This window comes from Salmo trutta, chromosome 17, assembly GCF_901001165.1.
Source record: "Salmo trutta chromosome 17, fSalTru1.1, whole genome shotgun sequence".
Classification (NCBI taxonomy): Eukaryota; Metazoa; Chordata; class Actinopteri; order Salmoniformes; family Salmonidae; genus Salmo; species Salmo trutta.
The window spans coordinates 15536334-15563206 of NC_042973.1; the positions used below are offsets into that span (position 1 = coordinate 15536334).

The window sequence follows — 26873 nt, forward strand, 5'->3', positions numbered from 1 at the left end:
AAAGTCAAGGGGTCTGAACTTTCCGAAGGCACTGTATGAAGTTAAGTTTGACAATAGATTGAGCATGACTTGAATCAGTCGTACGCATGCGCACTACATCAACATTGTTTATAGAAGCAGAGAGAAGACCACCGAAACAATTTATGTAACTCTGTAGCAGAGATGCATACAACAGCAGCATTTTATGTTTCATACACGAGACGAGCGTACTGCTAATTGACTCAGCACGGTGCTGTTACAATTGTAGCTATTACTACGAAGACACTGCTATATTGCCGACTTGTTTCGTTGCAAAAGAGTTCCCAGCCACGTCAACTTCATCCGTGGCAGTAAAGTTCATCCGATCTAGATTTTAACAGGGTGAGCATCTGGGTCATGTCAGTTAAGGTGGTACTGCCAATATCGCCCTAAATGTCCCTAACTTGTTCGCAAACCAGCAGGAAGATTAGTAAAGCTTATTTGCTGTAAATTAGCTGAAATTTAGCTGAGTAGCTAGCCATGCTTGCTAATGCGTTAGCTAAGCTAAACGAAGCTAGCTGGCTAACATTAGCAAATTAGCTCTGGTGGTCCAGCCAGGCTACAACAATGAACCACTGCATTTTCTCTAGCTAGCAGCAGTGCAGCATAATGAGATGTTTTCAGTGTCATTATTCGGAAGACTGGTGTCTTGTATTTGTAAGTGTTAAGTAGCTCACCATTATAATTACTTATGATGTTATCTATGATAATTGTTTTATATTGCTCACAGCTTTTTTGTTACATATGGAGAAAATGTTACAATGACGACAGTAGCTTAATACGAATACAAACATACCATATTGTCAGGCTAGTTACACAAAGGGGACTTGGTGTCACATGACCATAACATGTACTTTGAGCCTGAAGCAATAGCAGCACTGCTTTCTTGGACAGGCCAATGAAGACAGAAAAAGAGGGTACTTTCATTATCCCCTGCACAAGAAATGGGGGATGTGAAAAGCATTTGCAATTTTGATTACTGTAGGATAGTGTTAGACGATACACAATTTGATGGTGTAAATATAAATTATTATTCATTAAGTAATATATTTTAATGTATGTTTTAAAATGGTCTACTTCCACAGTGAAACGGTATAGTAGCCCCTTTAAATAGCTCAACCTTTGCTGAAACACCCCACAAGACATTGAAAGGTGCTTGTATGTGGAGTCTCTATCATGTCAACTTGTTGATGTGTTGCCAATGACCTGTGCTCCTATCCACAAAATGGAGGCCGATAATTGCCCTGCTGGAAACAAGGTGGAACAAACAGTTTCCTCACCTCAACAGGAGAACACTGCTTGTGGTGGACCTGCTGTAGGTGATCCAGACAGTCAAAGCCAGTCACCTAAAGCTGCCTCCAAGGCTTCCCACCCTGAATCAGAGGACCTGGACTCCTTTAACCTGATAGAGCCCCCTCCTCTGGACTGGAGGTCAGACGACTCTAGTGAAGCAGGGTCAGTGGAAGAGATGGATGACCCCAGCTTTCCTCCCTCCTTGGTCCCTGTGGACAGTCCAGAGGATGTACTAGGTGAGTCCCTATCTGCCGGGGATGGAGTAGGTGAGTCCCTACCTCTCTTGGACACCAGTGACACTGTAGCTTTTCCTGTGGTAGTTAGCCAGGAGGAGCTAATCAACCTTGCTCCTGAGGATAGAACCCCAACTGAACAGGTCCTGGATCCTTGCGAAAAGGAAAGAGTGGTGGAGGAAGAGAAGAAGGTTGAGGTCTGGAGACCAGGTGACGAAGACCACACTCGGATCCACCACCTGTTGAACCGACTCCAAGTCATCAGAGAAAGCCCTCTCCCCAGGGACTCAACCTCTGACCCTACACCATCAGCATTCTCTGAGTCCTCGGACTTTGACCCTCCATTCCCATCTCTGTTGACTGACGTCAGCCCTTTCCTACCAGAGCAGAACCTGAACCAGGCCTCGGGGCTGCTGTTCTCTGAGAGTCAACAGAGAGACCTATTAGGGCTGCTGGAGTGTACAGAGATAGGGGTTCCCCAGCCCAGTCCTTCTGATACCGAGGTTCCTCATTATGTGGTCCGGAGAGAGGAGATGGATGCAGTGGTGTCTGTCTCCTACAACCAGGAGGACGGGGAGAGGTTCTGGGACCACTTTGGGAACAGCGGGCGGCTGCGCCACAGAGATGACTCCGTGGACTCTATCCCCAAGGACGAGGTCCCAGAGCCTGTGTGGATGAAGTTAGGGGAGGAGGCTCCAGAGGAGGTCAACGATGCAGAGAACCGTGAGCGGGTAGGTTTGACATGCTGAAAGATGGTTATTAATGATTAATGGTGGTGTTATTATACTGAACAAAAATATAAACACAACATGCAACAATTTCAACGATTTTAAAATTCATTAGGCCCTAATCTATGGATTTCACATGACTAGGCAGAGGCACAGCCATGGGTGGGCCTGGGAGGGCATAGGCCCTCCCACTTGAAGAAGCCGAGGTCCTGGGCTGCCGTGGTTACACGTGTCTGCGGTTGTGAGGCCAGTTAGATGTACTGCCAAATTCTCTTAAGCAACGTTGGAGGCGGCTTATGGTAGATAAATTAACATTCAATTCTCTGGCAACAGCTCTGGTGGACATTCCTGCAGTCATCATGCCAATTGCATGCATCCTCAACTTGAGACATCTGTGATATTGTTCTGTGACACAACTGCACATTTCAGAGTGGCCTTTTATTGTCCCCAGTACAAGGTGCACCTGTGTAATGATCATGCTTTTTAATCAGTTTCTTGATATTCCACACCTGTCAGGTGGAGGGATTATCTTGACAAAGAAGAAATGCTCACTAACAGGTCATGAAAAACAAATTTGTGCAAAACATTTCAAAAATAGAATTTTTGTGTGTATGGAACATTTCTGTGATCTTATTTTTTTTGCTCATGAAACATGGGACCAACACTTCACATTTATTTTTGTATTTTTGTTCAGTAAAGTATCAGTTATTTTGCTGATGATTGATTGGTTCAAATGAGCCGTGTCTTTTACTTTGTTCAATTATCATTGACCTCTTCTCTTACAGGGCACAGAGGACCACCCAGCCTATAAAGATGGTAAGCTAAACATAGGCTATGTAAAACTTCTGTGCTTCTTTTATTGGAATCTCAATAATAATAGTAGTAATACATTTCTGATAAGTCACTTTGTTTTTGTGTCAGTGCCTGGCCCCTGTGACCCAGATGACCTCCTGGATGGGGTCATATTTGGGGCCAAGTACCTGGGCTCCACCCAGCTCAAGTCTGACAAGAACCCTTCCACCAACGCCCGAATGAAACAGGCCCAAGAGGCTGTGGACAGGATCAAAGTAAGTTTACTTTTGGCATTTTAGTCATTTAGCAGACGCTCTTATCCCGAGCAACTTACATTTAGTGCATTTTAAGGTAGCAAGGTAAGACAACCACATATCTCAGTCGATTGGGACCGTTGGGGTTTAGAGTGCGCTGCGGCAGAACCTTTTCCTTTTTTTTTTTTCCCCGCTGTGGGATGGTGCTACAGTCAGTCATAGATGCTTTATTGAGGAAAAGTTTTACTATCAACAAAGTCAGTGCTAGTAAGAAAAGACAAGCTCAAGTTCAATGGTAGGGTGTTTTCTTTCCTTCTACTTTTTGAAGAGGTAGGTTTTTAGACATGGTCGGAGGATTGGTAGGCACTGTGCTGTCCTGACATTAGGGGGAAGCTTGTTCCACCATTGGGGTGCCAGGATAGAGTACAGCTTTGACTGGGATAAGTGGGAACTGGGAGGGCCAAGAGGCCAGAGGTGCCAGAATGGGTCAGACAGACCATTCTGCTAAAAGTGTTGATCTGTCATCACAACATCTGCTCTTGTCTTTCTCCAGGCACCAGAGGGAGAGTCTCAGCCTATGACTGAGGTGGATCTCTTCATCTCCACTCAGCGCATCAAAGTCCTCAGCGCAGACACACAGGTTTGGTTTGACTGGATGACAAAGTAGTTAAGGTCATTCCTTGAATAGCAGTGTCTCTAATTTGAGTCGTACTCAGCCTGTACAGTTGAATAGTCAAGAGAATTTTGTGACAGTTTTTCAGCTTTCTCACTTCTGAATGGCTTGCTGGTCCTAGATATATAGCGGTTGCTGTTAAACTAGCCTGGCCGTCTTCGTTGTTAGACCCAGTGGGAATGGATCTATCATGGATTTTTTTCATTAGTGTTAAACTTACACCTAAAGGTTCAGCACCTGGTTTGACCGTGATCTTGCAGAGTTACTCCACCTCAAGAATTGCTTTTGGCAAAAGACTCGGCACATGCTGACTGTCTCTCGTTCAGGCAAATCAAATTTGTTTATATAGCCCTTCTTACATCAGCTGATATCTCAAAGTGTTGTACAGAAACCCAGCCTAAAACCCCAAATAGCAAGCAATGTAGGTGTAGAAGCACGGTGGCTAGGAAAAACTCCCTAGAAAGGCCAAAACCTAGGAAGAAACCTAGAGAGGAACCAGGCTATGAGGGGGGGGGGGCAGTCCTTTTCTGGCTGTGCTGGGTGGAGATTATAATCGAACATGGCCAAGCTGTTCAAATGTTCATAAATGACCAGCATGGTCAAATAATAATAATCACAGTAGTTGTCGAGGGTGCAAAAGGTCAGCACCTCAGGAGTAAATGTCAGTTGGCTTTTCATAGCCGATCATTGAGAGTATCTCTACCGCTCCTCCTGTCTCTAGAGAGTTGAAAACAGCAGGTCTGGAGCAGCAGCACGGCCAGGTGGACTGGGGACAGCAAGGAGTCATCATGCCAGGTAGTCCTGAGGCATGGTCCTAGGGCTCAGGTTCTCTGAGAAAGAATGACAGAGAGAGAGAATTAGAGAGAGCATACTTAAATTCACACAGGACACCGGATAAGACAGGAGAAATACACCAGATATAACAGACTGACCCTAGCCCCCCGACACACAAACTACTGCAGCATAGATACTGGAGGCTGAGACAGGAGGGGTCAGGAGACACTGTGGCCCCATCCGATGATACCCCCGGACAGGGCCAAACAGGCAGGATATAACCCCACCCACTTTGCCAAAGCATAGCCCCTACACCACTAGAGGGATATCTTCAACCACCAACTTACCATCCTGAGACAAGGCCGAATATAGCCCACAAAGATCTCCGCCACGGCACAACCCAAGGGGGGCGCCAACCCAGACAGGAAGACCACGTCAGTGACTCAACACACTCAAGTGATGCACCCCTCCTAGGGACGGTATGGAAGAGGACCAGTAAGCCAGTGACTCAGCCTCTGTAATAGGGTTAGAGGCAGAGAATCCCAGTGGACAGAGGGGAACCGGCCAGGCAGAGACAGCAAGGGTGGTTCGTTGCTCCAGTGCCTTTCCGTTCACCTTCACACTCCTCGGCCAGACTACACTCAATCATAGGAACTACTGAAGAGATGAGTCTTCAATAAAGACTTAAAGGTTGAGGCCTACATGGGTAGGCAGACCATTTCATAAAAATGGAGCTCTATAGGAGAAAGCCCTGCCTCCAGCTGTTTGCTTAGAAATTCTAGGGACAATTAGGAGGCCAGCGTCTTGTGACCGTAGCGTACGTGTAGGTATGTATGTACGACAGGACCAAATCGGAAAGATAGGTAGGAGCAAGCCCATGTAATGCTTTGTAGGTTAGCAGTAAAACCTTGAAATCAGCCCTTGCCTTAACAGGAAGCCAGTGTAGGGAGGCTAGCACTGGAGTAATATGATCACATTTTTTGGTTGTAGTCAGGATTCTAGCAGCTGTATTTAGCACAAACTGAAGTTTATTTAGTGCTTTATCCGGGTAGCTGGAAAGTAGAGCATTGCCGTAGTCTAACCTAGAAGTGACAAAAGCATGGATTCATTTTTCTGCATCATTTTTGGACAGAGAATTTCTGATTTTTGCAATGTTACGTAGATGGAAAAAAGCTGTCCTTGAAACAGTCTTGATATATTCGTCAAAAGAGAGATCAGGGTCCAGAGTAACGCCGAGGTCCTTCAGTTTTATTTGAGACGGCTGTACAACCATCAAGATTAATTGTCAGATTCAACAGAAGATCTCTTTGTTTCTTGGGACCTAGAACAAGCATCTCTGTTTTGTCCAAGTTTAAAAGTAGAAAGTTTGCAGCCATCCACTTCCTTATGTCTGAAACACAGGCTTCCAGCGAGGGCAATTTTGGGGCTTCAACATGTTTCATCGAAATGTACAGCTGTGTGTCATCCGCATAGCAGTGAAAGTTAGCATTATGTTTTTGAATGACATCCCCAAGAGGTAAAATATATAATGAAAACAATAGTGGTCCTAAAACGGAACCTTGAGGATCACCGAAATGTACAGTTGATTTGTCAGAGGACAAACCATCCACAGAGACAAACTGATATCTTTCCGACAGATAAGATCTAAACCAGGCCAGGACTTGTCCGTGTAGACCAATTTGGGTTTCCAATCTCTCCAAAAGAATGTGGTGATCGATGGTATCAAAAGCAGCACTAAGGTCTAGGAGCGCGAGGACAGATGCAGAGCTTCGGTCTGATGCCATTAAAATATAATTTACCACCTTCACAAGGTGCAGTCTCGGTGCTATGATGGAAGCATTTCATATACATTGTTTGTCTTCAGGAAGGCAGTGAGTTGCTGCGCAACAGCTTTTTCTAACATTTTTGAGAGGAATGGGAGATTCGATATAGGCCGATAGTTTTTTTTATATTTTCTGGGTCAAGGTTTGGCTTTTTCAAGAGAGGCTTTATTACTGCCACTTTTAGTGAGTTTGGTACACATCCGGTGGATAGAGAGACGTTTATTATGTTCAACATAGGAGGGCCAAGCACAGGAAGCAGCTCTTTTAGTAGTTTAGTTGGAATAGGGTCCAGTATGCAGCTTGAAGGTTTAGAGGCCTTGATTATTTTCATTTTGTCAAGAGATATAGTACTAAAACACTATAGTGTCTCCCTTGATCCTAGGTCCTGGCAGAGTTGTGCAGACTCAGGACAACAGAGCTTTTGAGGAATATGCAGATTTAAAGAGCAGTCTGTAATTAGCTTTCTAATGATCATGATCTTTTCCTCAAAGAAGTTCATTAATTTATTACTGTTGAACTGAAAGCCATCCTCTTTTGGGGAATGCTGCTTTTTAGTTAGCTCACATTTTGGATTGTTCTTATTTTCCTCAATTAAGTTGGAAAAATAGGATGATCAAGCAGCAGTGAGGGCTCTTCAATACTGCACGGTACTGTCTTTCCAAGCTAGTCGGAAGACTTCCAGTTTTGTTTGGCGCCATTTCCGTTCCAATTTTCTGGATGCTTGCTTCAGAGATTTTCTGTATACCAGGGAGCTAGTTTCTTATGACAAATATTTTTAGGGGTGCGACTGCATCTAGGGTATTGCGCAAGGTTAAATTGAGTTCCTCAGTTAGTTGGTTAACTGATTTTTGTCCTCTGACGTCCGTGGGTTGGCAGAGGGAGTCTGGAAGAGCATCAAGGAATCTTTGGGTTGTCTGAGAATTTATAGCACAACTTTTGATGATCCTTGGTTGGTGTCTGAGCAGATTATTTGTTGCGATTGCAAACGTAATAAAATGGTGGTCCGATAGTCCAGGATTATGAGGAAAAACATTAAGATCTTGCAAATGAGAAATTAGTGCGCTCAGGCTATCCGGCAGGCCCAAGTTAATTACTTTAAGGAGCAGTTCTCTCTCTGTGGGTCTAACACAGACGTTCTGGAAAATGGTTAAAAACCTGGAGAATAAACCCTCCTCACAGCTGCCCATGTCCCTTAATGTTGATGATGTGGTTGTTACTGACAAGGAGCACATGGCTGAGTTTTTTAAATCACCACTTAAGTCAGGATTCCTATTTGACTCAGCAATTCCTCCTTGCCCGTCCAACATTTCGTCATCTCCCACCCCTTCTAATGCGACTATCCCCGATGCTTCTCCCTCTTTTTCCCCTGCCCTGCTACAAAGTTTCTCCTTGCAGGCAGTCACTGAGTCTGAGATGCTAAAGGAGCTCCTTAAACTGGGTCAGAGGGTTTAGACCTTTCTTTTTTAAGGTTGCTGCCCCTATCTTCGCCAAGCCTATCTCTGACCTTTTTAACCTATCTCTTCTTTCTAGGGAGGTTCCCATTGCTTGGAAGGCAGCCACGGTTTGTCCTTTATTTAAAGGGGGAGATCAAGCTGATCCTAAATGTTATAGGCCTATTTCTATTTTGCCATGTTTATCAAAAGTGTTAGAAGAATTTGTCAATAATCAATTGACTGGCTTTCTTGATGTCTATAGTATTCTCTGGTATGCAATCTGGTTTCCGCTCAGGTTATGGATGTGTCACTGCAACCTTAAAAGTCCTCAATGATTTTTGCCCTTGATTCTAAGCAATGTTGTACTGCTATATGTATTGACTTGGCCAAAGCTTTTTATACGGTAGACCATTCCATTCTTGTGGGCCGGCTAAGGAGTATTGGTATTTGAGGGGTCTTTAGCCTGGTTTGCTAACTACCTCTCAAAAAGTGCAGTGTATAAAGTCCGAACATCTGTCTCAGCCACTGCCTGTCACCAAGGGTGTACCCCAAGGCTCGATCCTAGCCCCCACGCTCTTCTCAATTTACATCAACAACATAGCTCAGGCAGTAGGAAGCGCTCTCATCCATTTATATGCAGATGATAGTCTTATACTCAGCTGGCCCCTCTTTCTCTGCCCTTAACACCTCCAAAACTAAGGTCATGTGGTTTGGTAAGAAGAAGGCCTCTCTCCCCAGAGGTGTGATTACTACCTCTGAGGGTTTAGAGCTTGAGATAGTCATCTCATAAAAGTACTTGGGAGTATGGCCAGACAGTACACTGTCCTTCTCTCAGCACATATCAAAGCTGCAGGCTAAAGTTAAATCTAGACTTGGTTTCCTCTATCGTAATCGCTCCTCTTTCACCCCAGCTGCCAAACTAACCCTGAGTAAGATGACCATCCTACCCATGCTAGATTACGGAGACGTAATTTATAGATCGGCAGGTAAGGGTGCTCTCGAGCAGCTTGATGTTCTTCACCATTTGGCCATCAGATTTGTCACCAATGCTCCTTATAGGACACATCACTGCACTCTCTACTCCTCTGTAAACTGGTCATTTCTGTATACCCGTTGCAAGACCCACTGATTGATGCTTATTTCTAAAACCCTCTTAGGCCTCACTCCCTCCCTCCTCCCTATCTGAGATATCTACTGCAGCCCTCATCCTCCACATACAACACCCGTTCTGCCAGTCACGTTCTGTTAAAGGTCCCCAAAGCGCACACATCCCTGGGTTGCTCGTCTTTTCAGTTTGCTGCAGCTAGCGACTGGAACGAGCTGCAACAAACACTCAAACTGGACAGTTTTATCTCAATCTCTTCATTCAAAGACTCAATCATGGACACTCTTTCTGACAGTTGTGGCTCCTTTGCGTGATGTGTTGTTGTCTCTACCTTCTTGGCCTTTGTGCTATTGTCTGTGCCCAATAATGTTTGTACTATGTTTTGTGCTGCTACCATGCTATGTTGTTGTCTTAGGTCTCTCTTTATGTTGCGTTGTCTCTCTTGTCGTGATGTGTGTGTGTGTGTGTGTGTTGTCCTATATTTTAATTTAATACGTTTTTATTCCCAACCCCTTTCCCCGCAGGAGGCCTTTTGGCTTTTGATAGGCTGTCATTGTAAATAAGAATTTGTTCTTAACTGACTTGCCTAGTTAAATAAAGGTAAAAAAAAAAGACCAAATAAAGTGTTAGTAAACAGTTAAATGTTTCTATAGATTCATCCATCCTGTTTCTCCTATAGGAGGCCATGATGGACCACCCTCTCCAGATGATCTCCTACATCGCAGACATCGGCAGCATCGTGGTCCTGATGGCCCGTAGGAAGCCGGCCGTGGGCCGTAAAGGCCAGGAGGGGAACCCCACCGGGGCCAACTCCCCCGGGCCACAGAAAAAGTGCTGCATGATCTGCCATGTGTTTAACTCCGATGATGTGAGTCAGCCAAGTGGAAACCGTACAACATTATGTCCAATATGTTTTCTGTTTTTTTTTGTTGTTGAAAATAATTAGGTTGAACTGTTTTAAAAAAAAATATATATATATATTTTATTTATTATTTCCGGTGCCAGTCTTTTTCTACAGTACTTGAGCCAACTTGTCGTTGTCTTGCCTAAGCAACTAGGTAAACCAGCTTTGTTAAATAAAGAAAGGAACAGCCTGGCACACAGGTTCGTTTTCCATGCCAGGAGTCGATTAACAGGAGGAAACACTAATTAGCAGTTCATTACATTATTATACTTTATGGTTCGGTTTAATAATACGTTAGCCACAGCCTATTTTGGCTACTTGAAATGCTTGTGAGAAGGAACAGGTATGTAAAGGATTACCATACTGTTGGCTGCCAGTCTGGGACATGTCTGAACACGCCCACTGACTCACTGTCACTCTCCTGCATGTAGGCCCAGGTGATCGCTCAGGCGATTGGCCAGGCCTTCGGTGTGGCCTACCAGCAGTTCCTCCACGCCAACGGTATCAAGGCCAGCGAGCTAAAGCCCAGCGAATACAGTGACTACCTGGGAACACAGGAGCTCTACAACGGAGACCTGGTGCACTTCTCTGATTCAGATAACATCAGAGAGGTACAGTAACACTCAATTTCAGCACCTTGTTAGGACCAGCTGGGGTGTCCTTTTAAATGTTGGTCTACAAATGCGGTGTTCCTCCTACCCTGCAGGGATTCTCAACCCTCTCCTTGGGGACCACCAGACATTTCACATATTGGTTGTAGCCCTAAACTGGCACTCCTGATTCAATTAGTCAACTATCACCAAGCCCTTAACAAATCGAATCAGGTTTGCCAATTCAGGGCAACAACAAATGTGTGAAACATCTGGTGGTCCCCGATGAGAGCTTTGGAAAGTACTTGCCTAGATAACAATCTGTTGTAACATTTGGTTGTTCATGGAGATAATATTGTCCTTAAACCAAAAGCATTTGTGGTTTTACGCTATGCAACAACCACTTACTCTTTTGCTCAAGACACTAATGAAACCGATTCATACATTTCATGATTTTAGTGAAATGTACATCAATGTTGTTCAGTTAAGATAAAAACATTTTTAAACTGCGTTAGGTACTCCTTGAACTTGTCCACTGTTTTACATCTTGAAAGGTGTTTCCCTACTGAACACCACCCAGATGAAATTCCATCTTTCTCTTAAACCACCTCCCTGCTGTCTGTCCAGGTGTCCATCTCCAAGGCTCCCGGGGAGATAGTGGGGGTGGCGGTGGTGGAGTCAGGCTGGGGGTCCATCCTGCCCACGGTGGTGGTGGCCAACCTGCTCCACGGTGGCCCTGCAGAGCGCTGCGGGGCCCTCAGCATTGGAGACCGCATCATGTCCGTCAATAGCACCAGCCTAGTGGGCCTCCCCATAACCACCTGCCAGAGTATCATACGGGTAAGAGGGGGTTGTGTTGTGCCTCTGTGTTTCATTAGTTCCTGTGACTGTTGGCTGTCTCATGTAGTTCCTAGAATGCACACTAGATGGTACTGTATTGCTGAAGTCATACAGCAGGGTTCCCCAACTGGTGGCCCACGGGTTATTTTTATTTGGCCAATGTTGACTCCAATGCTTCTCACAGTTGTGTCAAGTTGGCTGGATGTCCTTTGGGTGGTTGACCATTCTTGATACACACGGCAAACTGTTGAGCTTGAAAAACCCAGCAGCGTTGCAGTTCTTGACACAAACCGATGCGCCTGGCACCTACTACCATGCCCCGTTCAAAGGCACTTAAATATTTTGTCTTGCCCATTCACCCTCTGAATGGCACACACACAACCCATGTCTCAATAGTCTCAAGACTTTAGATGTCCTTCTTTAGCCGGTCTCCTCCCCTTCATCTACACTGATTTGAAGTGGATTTAAACAGGTGACATCAATAAGGCATCAGCTTTCACCTGGATTCACCTTGTTAGTCTGCCATGGAAAGAGCAGGTGTTCCTAATGTTTTGTATACTCAGTGTATGATCGTATACAAATGTAATCAAGGTTTGAAATTACAGATTATATATTTTTGGGCTTCTGGTCAATTTGCAGTCTACAAGTTATTCATAATTATGTTCCAGCCCCTTGACCATCTGCTCTAGAAGATAATGTAGTTGATGATCCCTGTCATAGACTGATGCGGGTATCGAGTGGGAGATCAATTGGTGGAAATGTTTGCGTTCTAAAGTATAATTTCGGCATGAGGTTGGACTTGATGGTAGGATGTTGGATTTGTTCACCTAATGTTGTTGAATGTATTCTACGCACATGACACGTATGCACACACACAATACCCATTCTGTGAATGCCTTTCATCATGTACGGAGCACAGAATGCAATTAGATAGTGAATGGATACTTTAAGGTGACATAGAAATTTATGTTTGCAGGAATCTCTCCATTATTTGTATGATGTATTTTCCCCTTTTTTTGTTTTTTTTATAAAAGGATTTGAAAAACCAAGCCGAGGTGAAGCTCAGTATTGTCCACTGCCCTCCCGTCACCATGGCTATAATCAAGCGACCGGACCCAAAATTTCAGTTGGGCTTCAGTGTGGAGGACGGCATTGTAAGTGACAGTTACTTTGTATATCATTTTACTCTACATTTTTATTAAAATAAAAATGATGAATACATATTCAACTGCCAGACAGGATCTAACGTTCAGGTTATTCATGTTTTATTTATGTCAATATTTATTTGGCTCAGGCCCTGTCCGTCAGTAGTGAGTAGTATGCATTTGAAGTTATTTTTTGTTTCTCACTGCGAACATGGTCTTGAAAAAAGTTAATCTGAAATCAATGTGGTCTGAAACAGATTTTTCGATTGAATAGTACCTGTACGGCATCCATTTTCTGAAAGTCCATAGTAGTAAAGCAAAAAGGGTAAATTGCCCACTTTCATAGCCTCACTTCACAGCCTTCAATCACCTCAACTGTCTCGTGTATTTTTTCATTCTGTATCTTTCTCATACCCATGTTGCCTTGAGCAGATCTGCAGTCTGATGCGTGGAGGGATTGCGGAGAGAGGTGGCATCCGGGTTGGACACCGCATCATTGAAATCAACGGGCAGAGTGTGGTAGCCACTCCTCACGAGAAGATCATCCACATTTTGACTAACGCAGTCGGGGAGGTGAGAGGAATTCAACCCCAACTCAGAAGCACTAGATTTAACACGGACTTTCATTTCAAGAAGCCTACTTTCTCTTTGCTGACAGCATTACTCAGTTAGACAATGAATTGGTTAAAGAAATATTAGCTTTGTCATTCATAACTGCTCATCTTTCTGAACAGATTCACTTGAAGACAATGCCAGCCTCTACATATCGCCTTCTAACGGGACAAGATACGCCAGTATTTCTCTGAGATAACGGAGAAGAGAATGCTGCTGCGCTCTCAAGCAAACGAGCTATACGCAGGCCATTTTCCATCTATACACATGCTCACTTGCAGTCTCATTCGATTTTCTTTCTCCCCATATGCAATTGTACTGTATCAGCTGGCTACTGATACACATAAAGGGCTTCCCCACCTGTACAGAATGTTTGTATGTATGTTGGAATTACATGATGATGCAGCACATTTAGATTTTTTTTTTATAAAACTCAGTTTATATTTATGAGATGTTTTAAAGCAAATGATAACTAAGATTGGCAATAGGAAAAGTGAGGTTATTTTTCGACTATACTAAGTATCTTAACAGGAACAGCATGAGTGCAATTAATGTCTTCCACCACCGCTCTTTAGTTGCAGTTGTGCCTCCGTTGAACTTGAGTTAATGGAGAGAAACCTTACTTAAGGAAGATATCTCTCGTTGTTTCGTGCTTCCCGCCTCATTCTATTTTGGTATTTTATTAGGATCTCCATTAGCTGTTGCTGAAGCAGCAGCTACTCTTCCTGGGGTCCACAAAAAACCTGACATAATACCCAACATTAATGGACAAGAACAGCTCAAGGACAGAACTACATACATTTTTTAAAAGGCACACGTAGCCAACATATCAATGTATACACACAAACTATCTACATCAAATAGGGGAGAGGTGTTGCTTTATGTCTTTTGAAACCAGGTTTGCTGTTTATTTGAGCAATATGAGATGGAAGGATGTTCCATGCAATAAGGGCTCTATATAATACTGTACGTTTTCTTGAATTTATTCTGGATTTGGGGACTATGAGAAGACGTCTGGTGGGATAAGTGTGTGTGTCAGAGCTATGTGTAAGTTACTATGCAAACAATTTGGGATTTTTCAACACAATGTTTCTTATAAAAAGTGATGCAGTCAGTCTCTCCTCAACTCAAAGCCAAGGCATGCATAGTATTTATATCAGCCCTCTGATTACAATGAAGAGCAAAACGTGCCGCTCTGTTCTGGGCCAGCTGCAGCTTAACTAGGTCTTTCCTTGCCACACTGGACCACACTACTGGACAATCAAGATTAGACAAAACTAGAGCCTGCAAAACTTGTTTTTTGGAGTGTGGTGTCAAAAAAGCAGAGCGTCTGTATTTTACGCCTAGGCAATGTCATTGACCAACATGCACGTCAACCGGCTACTACATGACTTTTAAATTATTACACTGTATCTCTGAACGGTGTACTATTAAAATGCTGAAAGATGTATTTTGCATGCCATTCCCATTTCAGTGCCTGGAAGAATTCATAACGTTGAGTTCTGTATTTGCAGAAGATAACTTTTAGCTTTAGAAAGAGATATTTTTAATGACTGCAGTTTTGGATGTTTATTAAATTCGATCTATCCCTGGCAATTGCCATTGTTTTTATTGATTATGGACTGGGGATGTGTGACTAAACCATGTATTGTAGGCTGTTTTACTAATGGTATTGTGTGATATGTTTTGTCGTTGCTCTACCTCCACAGTTGTTTATATTTAATCCAAAATCTGACACAAACAAAGTGCAGACTAACCTGTGACATATCAACATCTTAGAATACTCATACCTGGGAGTATCAGTATGGTGGTGCATTCTCTTCAATGTATGGATCTTATTTTGTACAAGTTTCAGGCCTGACCCCACAGTGACAGAGCTGGACTGGACAGTAACGAGAGGCTGTCAATGCTGTCTTGCGCCCTGCATCATTCCTATGATAGGAATATGGCCTGGCCACATTGGTCATAACAGGTCAGTACCTGGCTCATAAACTCAGCAAAAAAAGAAACGTCCTCACTGTCAACTGCGTTTATTTTCAGCAAACTTAACATGTGTAGATATTTGTTTGAACATAAGATTCAACAACTGAAACAAACTGAACAAGTTGCACAGATATGTGACTAACAGAAATTGAAAAATGTGTCCATGAACAAAGGGGGGGTCAAAATCCAAAGTAACAGTCAGTATCTGGTGTGGCCACCAGTTGCATCAAGTACTGCAGTGCATCTCCTCATGGACTGCACCAGATTTGCCAGTTCTTGCTGTGAGGTGTTACCCCCCCCCCCTTCCACCAAGGCACCTGCAAGTTCCCGGACATTTCTGGGGGGAATGGCCCTCACCCTCCGATCCAACAGGTCCCAGAGGTGCTCAATGGGGTTGAGATCCGGGCTCTTCACTGGCCATGGCAGAACACTGACATTTCTGTCTTGCAGGAAATCACGTGCAGAACGAGCAGTATGGCTGGTGGCATTGTCATGCTGGAGGGTCATGCCAGGATGAGCCTGCAGGCAGGGTACCACATGTGGGAGGAGGATGTCTTCCCTGTAATGCACAGCATTGAGATTGCCTACAATGACAACAAGCTCAGTCCGATGATGCTGAAACACACCGCCCCAGACCATGACGGACCCTCCATTTCCAAATCGATCCCGCTCCAGAGTACAGGCATCGGTGTAACGCTCATTCCTTCGACGATAAACGCGAATCCGCACTTTTTGACAGTCCTGTCTGGTCCAGCGAGGCTGGGTTTGTGCCCATAGGCAACATTGTTGCCGGTGATGTCTGGTGAGGACCTGCCTTACAACAGGCCTACAAGCCCTCAGTCCAGCCTCTCTCAGCCTATTGCAGACAGTCTGAGCACTGATGGAGGGATTGTGCGTTCCTGTTGTAACTTGGGCAGTTGTTGTTTCCACCCTGTACCTGTCCCGCAGGTGTGATGTTCGGATGTACCGATCCTGTGCAGGTGTTATTACACGTGGTCTGCCACTGCGAGGACGATCCGCTGTCCGTCCTGTCTCCCTGTAACGCTGTCTTGGGCGTCTCATAGTACAGACATTGCAATTTATTGCCCTGGCCACATCTGCAGTCCTCATGCCTCCTTGCAGCATGCCTAAGGCACGTTCACACAGATGAGCAGGGACCCTGGGCATCTTTCTTTTGCTGTTTTTCAGAGTCAGTAGAAAGGCCTCTTTAGTGTCCTAATTTTCATAACTGTGACCTTAATTGCCTACCGTCTGTAAGCTGTTAGTGTCTTAACGACCGTTCCACAGGTGCATGTTCATTAATTGTTTATGGTTCATTGAACAAGCATGGGAAACAATGTTTAAACTTTTTACAATGAGGATCTGTGAAGTTATTTGGATTTTTATGAATTATCTTTGAGTTTATAAGGGCACACAATAGCAAAATGTTTCGAAATGTTGCGGAATGGTGAACTAAATATGTTGATGAATATTGAATCCATTTTTGAAATCAGGTATTGCAGTACCAACTATTTTTAGCGTACACAATTCCTGTTGAAGAATGTGTGCATGCAATATGTCATGCATAACTGTTTGTTTGATAGGAAGGTGTACAAGAAACAAAGTGTTGGGCTATTTGTTATATTGCCTTATTCTACACCTAAAATGACCTCTACTTTTTTCTGTTATTGAGTAGTAGTAGTAGTCGATCTTGTGTAACACTGCCTGTCATACTCCTGGCCGATCAGCTTCATTTGTGTGCCAAAATAGAGGTAGAATTGGCTATGTCATTAACCATCAAAGTTCCAGAATTGGGGGAAAATGGAAGCCATATTGGTCAGGGAGAAATCCAAACCAGTCTAATTGGAATGAATGGCAGTCATCATAATCCTGATTTTACTTTTGCAGGAAGATAAAAGTAAGGAATCTAATATCAGAAATTGTGTAATAGAATTATTGACAACATAAAATATTGTCTCATAATTATAAATACAATTTATAGAGGTTTTATACACACTTAGTGCATAAAACCCCAAAACAATTTTCAGACAATTGAGGAACAGATGTACTATCTCGATTTAAGAAAGCTAAATCAAGCTACTTTTTAATCTCTGACTGCTGGTGATCCTGCAAAATTTGGAAAACAGTAAATGCACTGAAGAGTACAAATTCCTCTTCCTGCTTAATCAAGTTAGGTCTGACTCTGTCAACATAACTGAGAAGAATGGGATAACTGATGCTTTTAATCATCATTTTATCTCGCCAGGCTTTTTATTGAGAGAAACTGGGGTTTAATTGACCTTGGTCAGTCAATTGACTGCTCTTCCCTCTTCCAGCCTCCAGCTGACTCAACGGTTAACCCGTTTCTGTGATGTGCTAGATGCCTTGCTTAAGATTTATGTAAAAAAATAAATAATAATAATCCATTGGGGCAGATATGATTGATCCATTTTTGCTGCAGCTCTGCCCCCCTGATTGCTGAATCATTAACCCATATTTTTAACCTGACGATTATATCTGCTACTATCCCCAAAGTTGGAAGGCGGCCCATGTACTCCCCCTTCACAAAGGTGGTGACCTAAATTATTATCACCCTATTTCTTCTTTCTTGCCTAGCTAAAATATTAGACTCCTTGATTCATTCTCAGCTAAGATATTTCTTATCTTTGAAATGTATTCTAAATGTATATCAGTTGGGTTTTAGACCAGGTCATAGCACTATCTCTGCTGTGTTCCTAGTTATAAATGATGTATGGATAAAAGGCAACATTTTTCTGCCCTCTTCATTTACCTGTCAAAGGCTTTCGATACTGTTGATCACTCACTGCTAATTCAGAGGCTTTTGACCTGTCAGATAGAACTCAATATCTACTGATGGTGTTAAATCAGGTTTCCTGGATATTAAGAAAGGTGTCCTGCAGAGGTTGATTCTGGGTCCTGTACTTTTTACTGTTTACATAAGTCTGTATTGTTAGTCTGTAAAAATTGTAACCTGCACTTGTATGACAATGACACTGTTGTGTATGCTTTTGCCCGCATGGTTAACCAGGCTCTATCTAAACTACAGTCTGCCTTCATTGTATTACAGAACAACTTTATTGACCTGAAATTAGCATTGAATGCAGGTAAAACTATGTATATGTTCTCTAGAGCGCATAACAATAACTTTATTTAAGCATATGTATGTTGGATTGTGTCCATATTCATCGTGTCCCTGCTTACAAATATCTGGATATATGAAAATGTGTCTTTTTAAAAGCATATTGATGAGTTCGTTAAGAAACTGAGAATAAAAATGGGCTTCTATAGGTCATGCCTCTCGATAAATAGTAGAAAGCAGATTATTCAGTCGACGTTCCTATCGTTCATCTATATGAACGCAGCTGCCTCTTCATTAAAGCAGTTAGATACAGTCTCATAGCGCGCTGCGCTTTATTACGGGCAACAATTTTAGTACTCCTCACTGCATTCTCTACCAGAAAGTTGGTTGACCCTCATTGATGTCACGTAGGTTGATACATTGCTATGTTTTCATTTATAAAGCCCTTTTACAAAAAGTTCCACTGTACCTAATATCTTTACTGAACTTTAGACATATGAGTTACCACACCCGGTCTCAGGGATGGTTAAGTCTGGGAATTCCTTTGGTCTCTACTGATTTAGGTAAATCAGCTTTTAGTTTTCTTGTTAAACAAATAAGGTGCAATCTTCAAAATGTTCTTAAATGTGAAGTTTTGGTGCCTCTAGGGTAATTCAGAAAGCTGACTGAGGACCTTATTACTGATGAATGTGTTTTTTTCTGCGTTTTGTATTTATATTGATGTGTATTTTCTGTAATTTATTTAATTCAGGCTGATCTGTAAAAGAGACCTTGGACTCAGTATTACTCCCTGATAAAATTAAGGTAAAAAATAATCTATATTGCCTCTAAAATATTTGTAAACCGTCTATACATGTTTTAGTTTTGAAATGTTGGGTTATATTGTTTTATTCTACACCTAAAAATGTATTCCCCTACCTTTTTCTGTTATTATTATGTAGTAGTTTTTAAAAATAATATATATATATATTTTTTTATAATGTAGAAAAGTCTGTATACATACAAGACGTACACAACTAGACAATGATCAAATATGCTAGGGGATACAACAAATTACAAATTATTGCTTTAACAGCTTTCTTATTAGATTATTGGTCTTAATGTACTGCTCGAATTCCTTATAGAAAACACAGAAGTGTTTTTTTATTAGTGAATTTACATTTATGAATATGAAAATTGTTTTTCTTTATCTTTATTATGGTTAAGGAAACCGAGCAGCACATTCTCCCATAAAAAACAAAAGTCTTCAAGAATATTAACAATTATAAAACTGTGAATATCTTTCCATAATTGTTTTACATGTAGACAATGCCAAAATAAATGCGAAACTGTTTCTGGATGTTCAACACAAAAAGCACAATCAATGTTAATGTATTTTTTGAGTTTCTTCAGGTAATGATTCGCAGGGTAATACTTATGGTTCATTCTGAAAGAGACCATTATTATGTAGTAGTAATCGACCTTGTGTAACACTGTACGTGTCATACTCCTGGCCAACCAGCTTCCTTTGTGTACCAAAATAGCGGTAGAATTGACGGTGTTGCAACCAATGAGACAGGAAACCGGTTTCTGTAACCCCTGTCATAATCCTCCTTTAGCCAATAAACATCCACCAGTGGGCGTGCAGTCTGTAGATTTCATCTCCAATTACAAACACATGAGATACACACACACACACACACAGTTTACGTCAATGCGGAACCGAAAATACTTATTTGGGACATTTACAGTGATAAATAGGAATATTGTCATTCATGCAAAAGGTGAGCCTATTACATTATTGTCCCGGGATGCCTCTCTTTCGGCTAAATTACCTAATTTAATCCTTAATACTGCGTAGGCTGCTTTATCCCAAACGCGTTAGCGTCACTTTGGGAGAAGAGCATGTACAATTGTTATATTCTGTCCATTTTTGTAGCTATGATAACGTGTATAACCAGTCATTTATTTTAATGTTACATAATTATTTGTCTGCTTTTATAGTTTGATTATATGAATTTTTGAACAGACATTTTTGCTGACTTGTTTGAATGAATAACACTGGTATATAGCCCTGTAAATGATTACATTTAATTTAGTTATAATTTGATTAATTAAGACCTTAATTTGAAGTGAATTCATTAGTAATGAACGTGTTAGCCTACATTTGAGTGATCGCTGTGTAGCATTGCCTGGTATGGCATGTTGTTGACATACGTTCTCAGGTGTGTACCCCAAATTGTGTGAAATGTTGAGAATACTTTCAAAATATGTGGTCATCCATTGTCAAACATTTAGTAATGTCTCTCTTATTCATTTTAGGGTGCGGTATTTAATTTGAGCCCAGGTCAGTTAATATTCTCTATGGGGGTAGACCAGGTTGGTTTAAGTAGGCCAATTTGTCTTCTGACCTCTAGTCAAATCAAATTTATTTATAAAGCCCTTTTTACATCAGCTGATATCTCAAAGTGCTGTACAGAAACCCTACCTAAAACCCCAAACAGCAAGCAATGCACGGTGGCTAGGAAAACTCCCCTAGAAAGGCCAGAACCTAGGAAGAAACCTAGAGAGGAACCAGGCTATGAGGGGTGGCCAGTCCTCTTCTGGCTGGGCTGGGTGGAGATTATAACAGAACATGGCCAAGATGTTCTAATGTTCATAGATGACCAGCAGGGTCAAATAATAATAATCATAGTGGTTGTCGAGGGTGCAACAGGTCAGCACCTCAGGAGTAAATGTCAGTTGGCTTTTCATAGCCGATCATTCAGAGTATCTCTACTGCTGTATCTCTACTAGTGTCATTCATCCAGGCCCCATCTGGGTTCTCAATTGAATTGTGTTTCATATAGTCAATTCCATGTCTGACATCAGCCTTACCATTTTGATCTGGTTGTTGTGGAGATGTTTAAAGAAAAGGAACTTATTGAGCATGTATTGTATTCATTTATTTGCACATTATGATAATGAGCATGTTATAAAGGTTTAATGCGGATAAAGTGCATCGTTGAACACAGATGAATGCACACATAACAGCTTGGCACTAGGGATAGGCCTATGAAAAATGAGTGAGGTGAATTTACAAGTGAAATCACACTTGTTTGCTGGTGAATTCATTTAGATGACACAATGCTGTTTATCAACAAATTATAAGACGTGGAAGCATTTGTTGAGCAAAAGTTAATTTAGAAATCTCAGAATCACGTAAACCAATTGGGATAATGAGGATTGCAGGATCAATTTAGGGGGAGTCCTGAGCAGATTAATGTTCTCTCCTTTGTGACGTAATAGCATAGTACCCTCATCTTCATGCTATTTCATTGCGTTTTTGTTAAATATTTATCCCGCACTAGATGACATTACTCAAAGTTTTCCAACTGAAGCTACACTGCATCTGTGAAGTACAGATGTTTGTTAAAGAGAATGTTTATTGTCTGGATTAAGCTGGCCTGTCGTGATCTATCAGTGTCTTCAGACTCCCTGTGAGGATGTGGGACTTACAGTGTGCTCCTGTCTGCACCTGAATTAGCCATGTACTCTGGCAATAAGGAATATGTTAAGATAACAAATATCCACATTTTTCTGCTAATTTTACATTTCCAAGTCGAGGTGCTCACACTGCTGTTGTTTAGTTCATTTTCTTTGGTCAGAAAATACTTTTTTAGTCAAGACACAGGTGTCCAACTGCTCTCCCTCATGTTTTGTTCCTATAGTGCTGCACTATGGCTTGGTAGCACCTTGCAGCACAACATGGGGATCGGGACTCAGCTCTTGCTCCTGCTCTGGAAGAACATCACTTACCGCAGGAGGAACAAGGTGGGAACTGAACTGGCACATGTTCAGTGGTGTAGCAGTAGTTGGCCCTACATCACATTAACAGATGAAATTAGGATATTAAGAGCCAACATGTCTCTATGTACCACCATTTATAAAGAGCCAGCATGTCTCAATGTACCACGTGTTATAAAGAGCAAACATGTATGTGTGTACCACTTGTTATGTAAAGCCAACATGTCTCTATGTACCACTTCTGATTCTAACGTTCCTATTGACCATGGCCCCTTTTTAATCATGAATGAAATTGATATCCATGATGTAACCTAACAAATGAATTCGGCCTTTTTGACCATTAAGCTACAGGTGCAATCTGTTGTCTTAAGACTCCTAACATAAGGCAGTGCTAGCTACTAGCCACTATTAGCCTAATGTGTGTGATGATGTAATCCCTCCCTCCCTCCAGGTCCAGTTGATTATCGAGCTGGTCTGGCCTCTGTTCCTCTTCCTCATCCTCATCTCAGTGCGTCACTCTCATCCTCCCTACAAACAGAGCCAATGTGAGTGCCCATCAGTCAGTCTACTCTTGTGTTGACAGTGTTGCTCTCGTGTCAACTGCCTACCAGCTCTGCTGTAACACACAGGTTAAGCTCTCCCTCCCTGCCTCAGAAATTTCCAGCCAACCACATAAGCTGATTAGCTAGGTGAGAGTAATTCTGGGTGCCGCCAGACTTTTTCCAGCCTGTTCTGCTCTTCATCGTCGTCTTGCTTATTTGTGGACTCTTGTCATGCAGTGGGTCAATTTCACAGATGTAACATTGTATGTATTTTAGCTCAATCTCAGTGTTTACATTTGTCCATAGTTCACATCATGACTGGTTGCCTCTCACATGAATCCTATCAGTCTCGAGACCCCAGCAAAAATGGCCTTTAAATGTATCTGACTATTTGACCTAGATAGTTTGTGTATGTATTGATATGTAGGCTGCGTATGCCTTTTTTTAAATTGTTTTTTAAAAATGTAGTTCTGTCTTTGAGCTGTTCTTGTCTATTATGTTTTGTGTGGACCCCAGGAAGAGTAGCTGCTGCTTTTGCAACAGCTAATGGGGATCCTAATAAAATAGCAAATAAATGTATCTGCATGTCCAGCCCTTATATTTAGCCTCACAATGAAGTGATTTACCCTTTTCTTTTCAGGACAACCAGGGCAACAAGTAGAACACAACACAATTTGACATAAACAGTTGCATTCATGAGCTTTATTGACAAATGTCAATAAGAATAAGGTTAGCCAAAGCAAAAACCTGATAAAAATGAATGTTTATGAATGCTGTAAGTACAGAAATTGTTTTCTCAGTGGAAAATGAAGATCCAACTAGTCAGTGACAACTGTGTGGTGTACGTGACAGCAGCTATGTGCGATTCTGATCGTCTGTAGTTCAAACACACAATGTTTAAACGGGGTTTGAAGGTGGGACTCATTGGATTAACAATGTTCTGACAGACATCTCAGAGACAAGGCCAATCTTACTGTGTTGAAAGGAGTGTGATTATTACACACATCAAAATCTATCACAGGAACTAGGCAACAGTTCAACAGTGTTTTGCATGTCTCAGGTCAATCCCACAGCTAACGTGTGTGTGCGTGTGTGTGTAATTCCAGGTCATTTCCCCAACAAGGCACTTCCCTCAGCAGGCACCCTGCCATGGGTTCAGGGAATCATCTGCAACATCAACAACCCCTGCTTCCACAACCCCACTCAGGGGGAGACCCCAGGGCGGGTGGGCAACTTTGACAACTCCATGTGGGTGTACTGCAGTGTATTTGTGTGTGGCCAAAGTACTTAATTGGTGGTTGTTGAACATCAGGGATTTGTTCTGTTCTGTTTCAATGTGTTCTGATAAAAGTGTTCTAAGCCAGATTATGTGATACAATTAAAGTATATGATTTAGGGCATGTGTTGGAATCAGAACATTTCAACATGTTTATTTTTTATTTAAACTGAATTGGAGTTGACTTCCAACCCTACTGCATGCCACTCAGTTGTTTGATATGAAGCTTTAATTGTATAACAACCAATCCATAAAACCGTTTTATCTCTCCATCTCACCCCAAGTGTTTTTTTTCTCCTGCAGACTCTCTCGACTGTTAGTGGACTCCCAGACAATCCTATCCTACAGTGGCAACCAGACAGCCTTCTCTGGCTTTCAGGACCTTCTAGATACTATACGGAGACTTGGAGAGAGGCCAGGCGCCTGGCCAAGTATGTGGCTGTCTTCAGACAGTGAATACGGATCAGAGCATTGCAGTCTGCAAATTCTCTTTGTGGATTGTCTCAAACAGGAGAAAACAATGAAGTGTCAAGTGTCTGTGCTGTTTTGTTGTCCTGTTATGTCCTGATTCATGTTTTTTGTTTGCGTTATAGATCTTCCTGTGGGAGAATACCTGCGAGCCAATCAGACCTTCTCCAACTTTCTTCTGACCAATGGCAGCCTGTCTCCCTCTGCCCTAGACCAGCTGTTCAGGGCTCGCCTGAACTTTCAGGTGGTAAGCACTGCAGTAAACCACACGTTGACTCCCAGTCAGGCTAAAAGTATCTCATGAGTTCAACCAAGGTAGTATGTGCACAGAAAAAAACCTAATTGAATCAGCGGTGAACATAAACCTGACTATATACACAGCTACTTACATTATATAGCAGACAGTCCAGAGCGACTTACAGTAGTGAGTGTATACAATTTCATAATGGTCCCTCGTGGAAATCAAACCTACAACCCTGAAGTTGCAAGCGCCATTCTCAACCAACTGAGCCACATGGGCCCACTCTTCTGTGTCTTTGGGTATCTTCTTGACCACATGTATCTCTCTGGACAAGAGGAATACCTACAGTATGTAAGAATGCTGTTCATTGACTATAGCACAGCCTTCAACACCATAGTACCCTCCAAGCTCATCATCAAGCTCGGCGACCTGGGTCTGAACCCCGCGCTGTGCGACTTGGTCCTGGACTTCCTGACGGGCCGCCCCCAGGTGGTAAAGGTAGGAAACAAAACCTCCACTTTGCTGATCCTCAACACAGGGGCCCCACAAGTGTGCATACTCAACCCCCTCCTGTACTCCCTGTTCACCCATGACTGCGTGGCCACACGCCTCCAACTCATCATAAAATTTGCAGACGACACAACCATAGTAGGCCTGATTACCAACAATGACGAGACAGCCTACAGGGAGGAGGTGAGGGCCCTGGTGGAATGGTGCCAGGAAAATAACCACTCTCTCAACATCAACAAAACGATGGAGCTGATCGTGGACTTCAGGAAACCGCAGAGGGAGCACGCCCCTATCCACATCGACGGGACCGCAGTGGAGAAGGTGGAAAGCTTCAAGTTCCTCGGGGTACACATCACTGACGATCTGAAATGGTCCACCCACACAGAGAGTGTGGTGAAGAAGGCGCAACAGCGCCTCTTCAACCTCAGGATACTGAAGAAATATGGCTTGGCCCCGAAGACCATCACAAACTTTTACATATGCACAATTGAGAGCATCCTGTCGGGCTGTATCACCGCCTGGTACGGCAACTGCACCGCCTGCAACCGCAGAGCTCTCCAGAGGGTGGTGTGGTCTGCCCAACGCATCACCAGGGGTACACTGCCTGCCCTCCAGGACACCTACAGCACCCGATGTCACAGGAAGGCCAAAAAGATCATCAAGGACATCAACCACCAGAGCCACTGCCTGTTCACCCCACTATCATCCAGAAGACGAGGTCAGTACAGGTGAATCAAAGCTGGGACCGAGAGACTGAAAAACAGCTTCTATCTCAAGGCCATCAGACTGTTAAATAGCCATCACTAGCCGGCTACCACCTGGTTACTCAACCTCCCACCTTAGAGGCTGCTACCCTATGTAGACATGGAATCACTGGCCACTTTAATAACGGAACACTAGTCACTTTAATAATGTTTACATATTTACTCATTTCATATGTATCAACTGTATTTTAGTCAATGCCTCTCCGACATTGCTCGTCCTAATATTCATATATTTTTTAATTCCATTATTTTTCTTTTAGATTTGTGTGTATTTTTGTGAACTGTTAGATATTATATTAGATATATATTACTGCACTCTTGGAGCTAGGAACACAGCATTTCGCTACACCCGCATTAACATCTGCTAAATATGTGTATGTGACCAATACAATTTGATTTGATTTGTAGGTGTCTCTGGCAGGCACTGGGGTGATGCTGAAGGACATTGTGTGCAATGGTACTGTGCTGAGCCAGTTCCTCACTGTAGATCAAGAGGATTCTATGGCGGAGCTGCAGAGCCAGCTCTGTGCCATCCCAGCCGACACCCTGCAGCAAGCAGAGCAGCTCTTCCTCTCCCAGCTGGACTTCAGCAAGTTCTTCACGGTCAGTTGAGGTCGCACACTCTCTGTCCGTGGCTGTTCATGTTGTTGTGAAAGGAAAAATATATTGCTGTTTTCCTATCGAAGTGCATGTAAATTAACTTGATGACAAAACTATTCAGACAATCTTGGAGGAAAATGTATTTTTCTATGCTATAACAATGGGTCACATAGTATGTCTGCTTGCTCTTTTATAGATAATTCTACCTGACAACAGGTGCTTATTATTGTCTTCCAAGAATCAAGTACTGTATGCATGAAGTTAATGAATCAACTGCTGTGTCATGTTCTTAGCCGTGAACAAGCTAAGAGCATCTGTCTATCATCCACCTTCCAAAAGACTTTAGTTACAGGGACTACATTAAAACGCTTACTAAATATGCACTCAATTCACAGTAGCAGTGGAAAATAATAGTCTGGCCTATATAA

The 26873-nt window shown here is 42.6% G+C and overlaps 2 protein-coding genes across 3 annotated transcripts in view; both read left to right on the forward strand.

Annotated features, from left to right (window-relative positions):
• The first annotated feature begins 62 nt into the window (after positions 1-62).
• si:ch73-40i7.5 (amyloid-beta A4 precursor protein-binding family A member 3) lies at positions 63-13587 on the forward strand. Its single transcript, XM_029695843.1, has 11 exons — positions 63-360; positions 1104-2275; positions 3058-3088; positions 3194-3339; positions 3872-3958; positions 9806-9994; positions 10462-10641; positions 11248-11460; positions 12495-12614; positions 13038-13178; positions 13340-13587. The coding sequence occupies exons 2-11, from the start codon at positions 1220-1222 to the stop codon at positions 13409-13411; spliced, it is 2235 nt and encodes a 744-aa protein (XP_029551703.1). The 5' UTR covers positions 63-360; positions 1104-1219; the 3' UTR covers positions 13412-13587.
• A 6339-nt stretch (positions 13588-19926) lies between these two features.
• abca7 (ATP-binding cassette, sub-family A (ABC1), member 7) overlaps positions 19927-26873 on the forward strand; it is a 41184-nt gene continuing 34237 nt past the window's right edge. For both annotated transcript variants that reach the window (XM_029695844.1, XM_029695845.1), the window contains exons 1-7: positions 19927-20042; positions 21969-22071; positions 22496-22589; positions 23693-23834; positions 24166-24293; positions 24456-24577; positions 26254-26448. In XM_029695844.1, the coding sequence (XP_029551704.1) occupies positions 22006-22071; positions 22496-22589; positions 23693-23834; positions 24166-24293; positions 24456-24577; positions 26254-26448 (747 nt within the window). In that variant the 5' untranslated portion in view covers positions 19927-20042; positions 21969-22005. The remainder of the gene's footprint in view (positions 20043-21968; positions 22072-22495; positions 22590-23692; positions 23835-24165; positions 24294-24455; positions 24578-26253; positions 26449-26873) is intronic.

What these genes read in the sequence shown, in the direction of transcription:
- si:ch73-40i7.5 (XM_029695843.1), top strand. Translation starts at nt 1,220, where the DNA reads ATGACCTGTGCTCCTATCCACAAAATGGAGGCCGATAATTGCCCTGCT. An exon ending in TCCTCAGCGCAGACACACAG is followed by an intron (nt 3,959 to 9,805) that starts GTTTGGTTTGAC and finishes TTTCTCCTATAG; the next exon opens with GAGGCCATGATGGACCACCC. An exon ending in TCAGTGTGGAGGACGGCATT is followed by an intron (nt 12,615 to 13,037) that starts GTAAGTGACAGT and finishes TGCCTTGAGCAG; the next exon opens with ATCTGCAGTCTGATGCGTGG.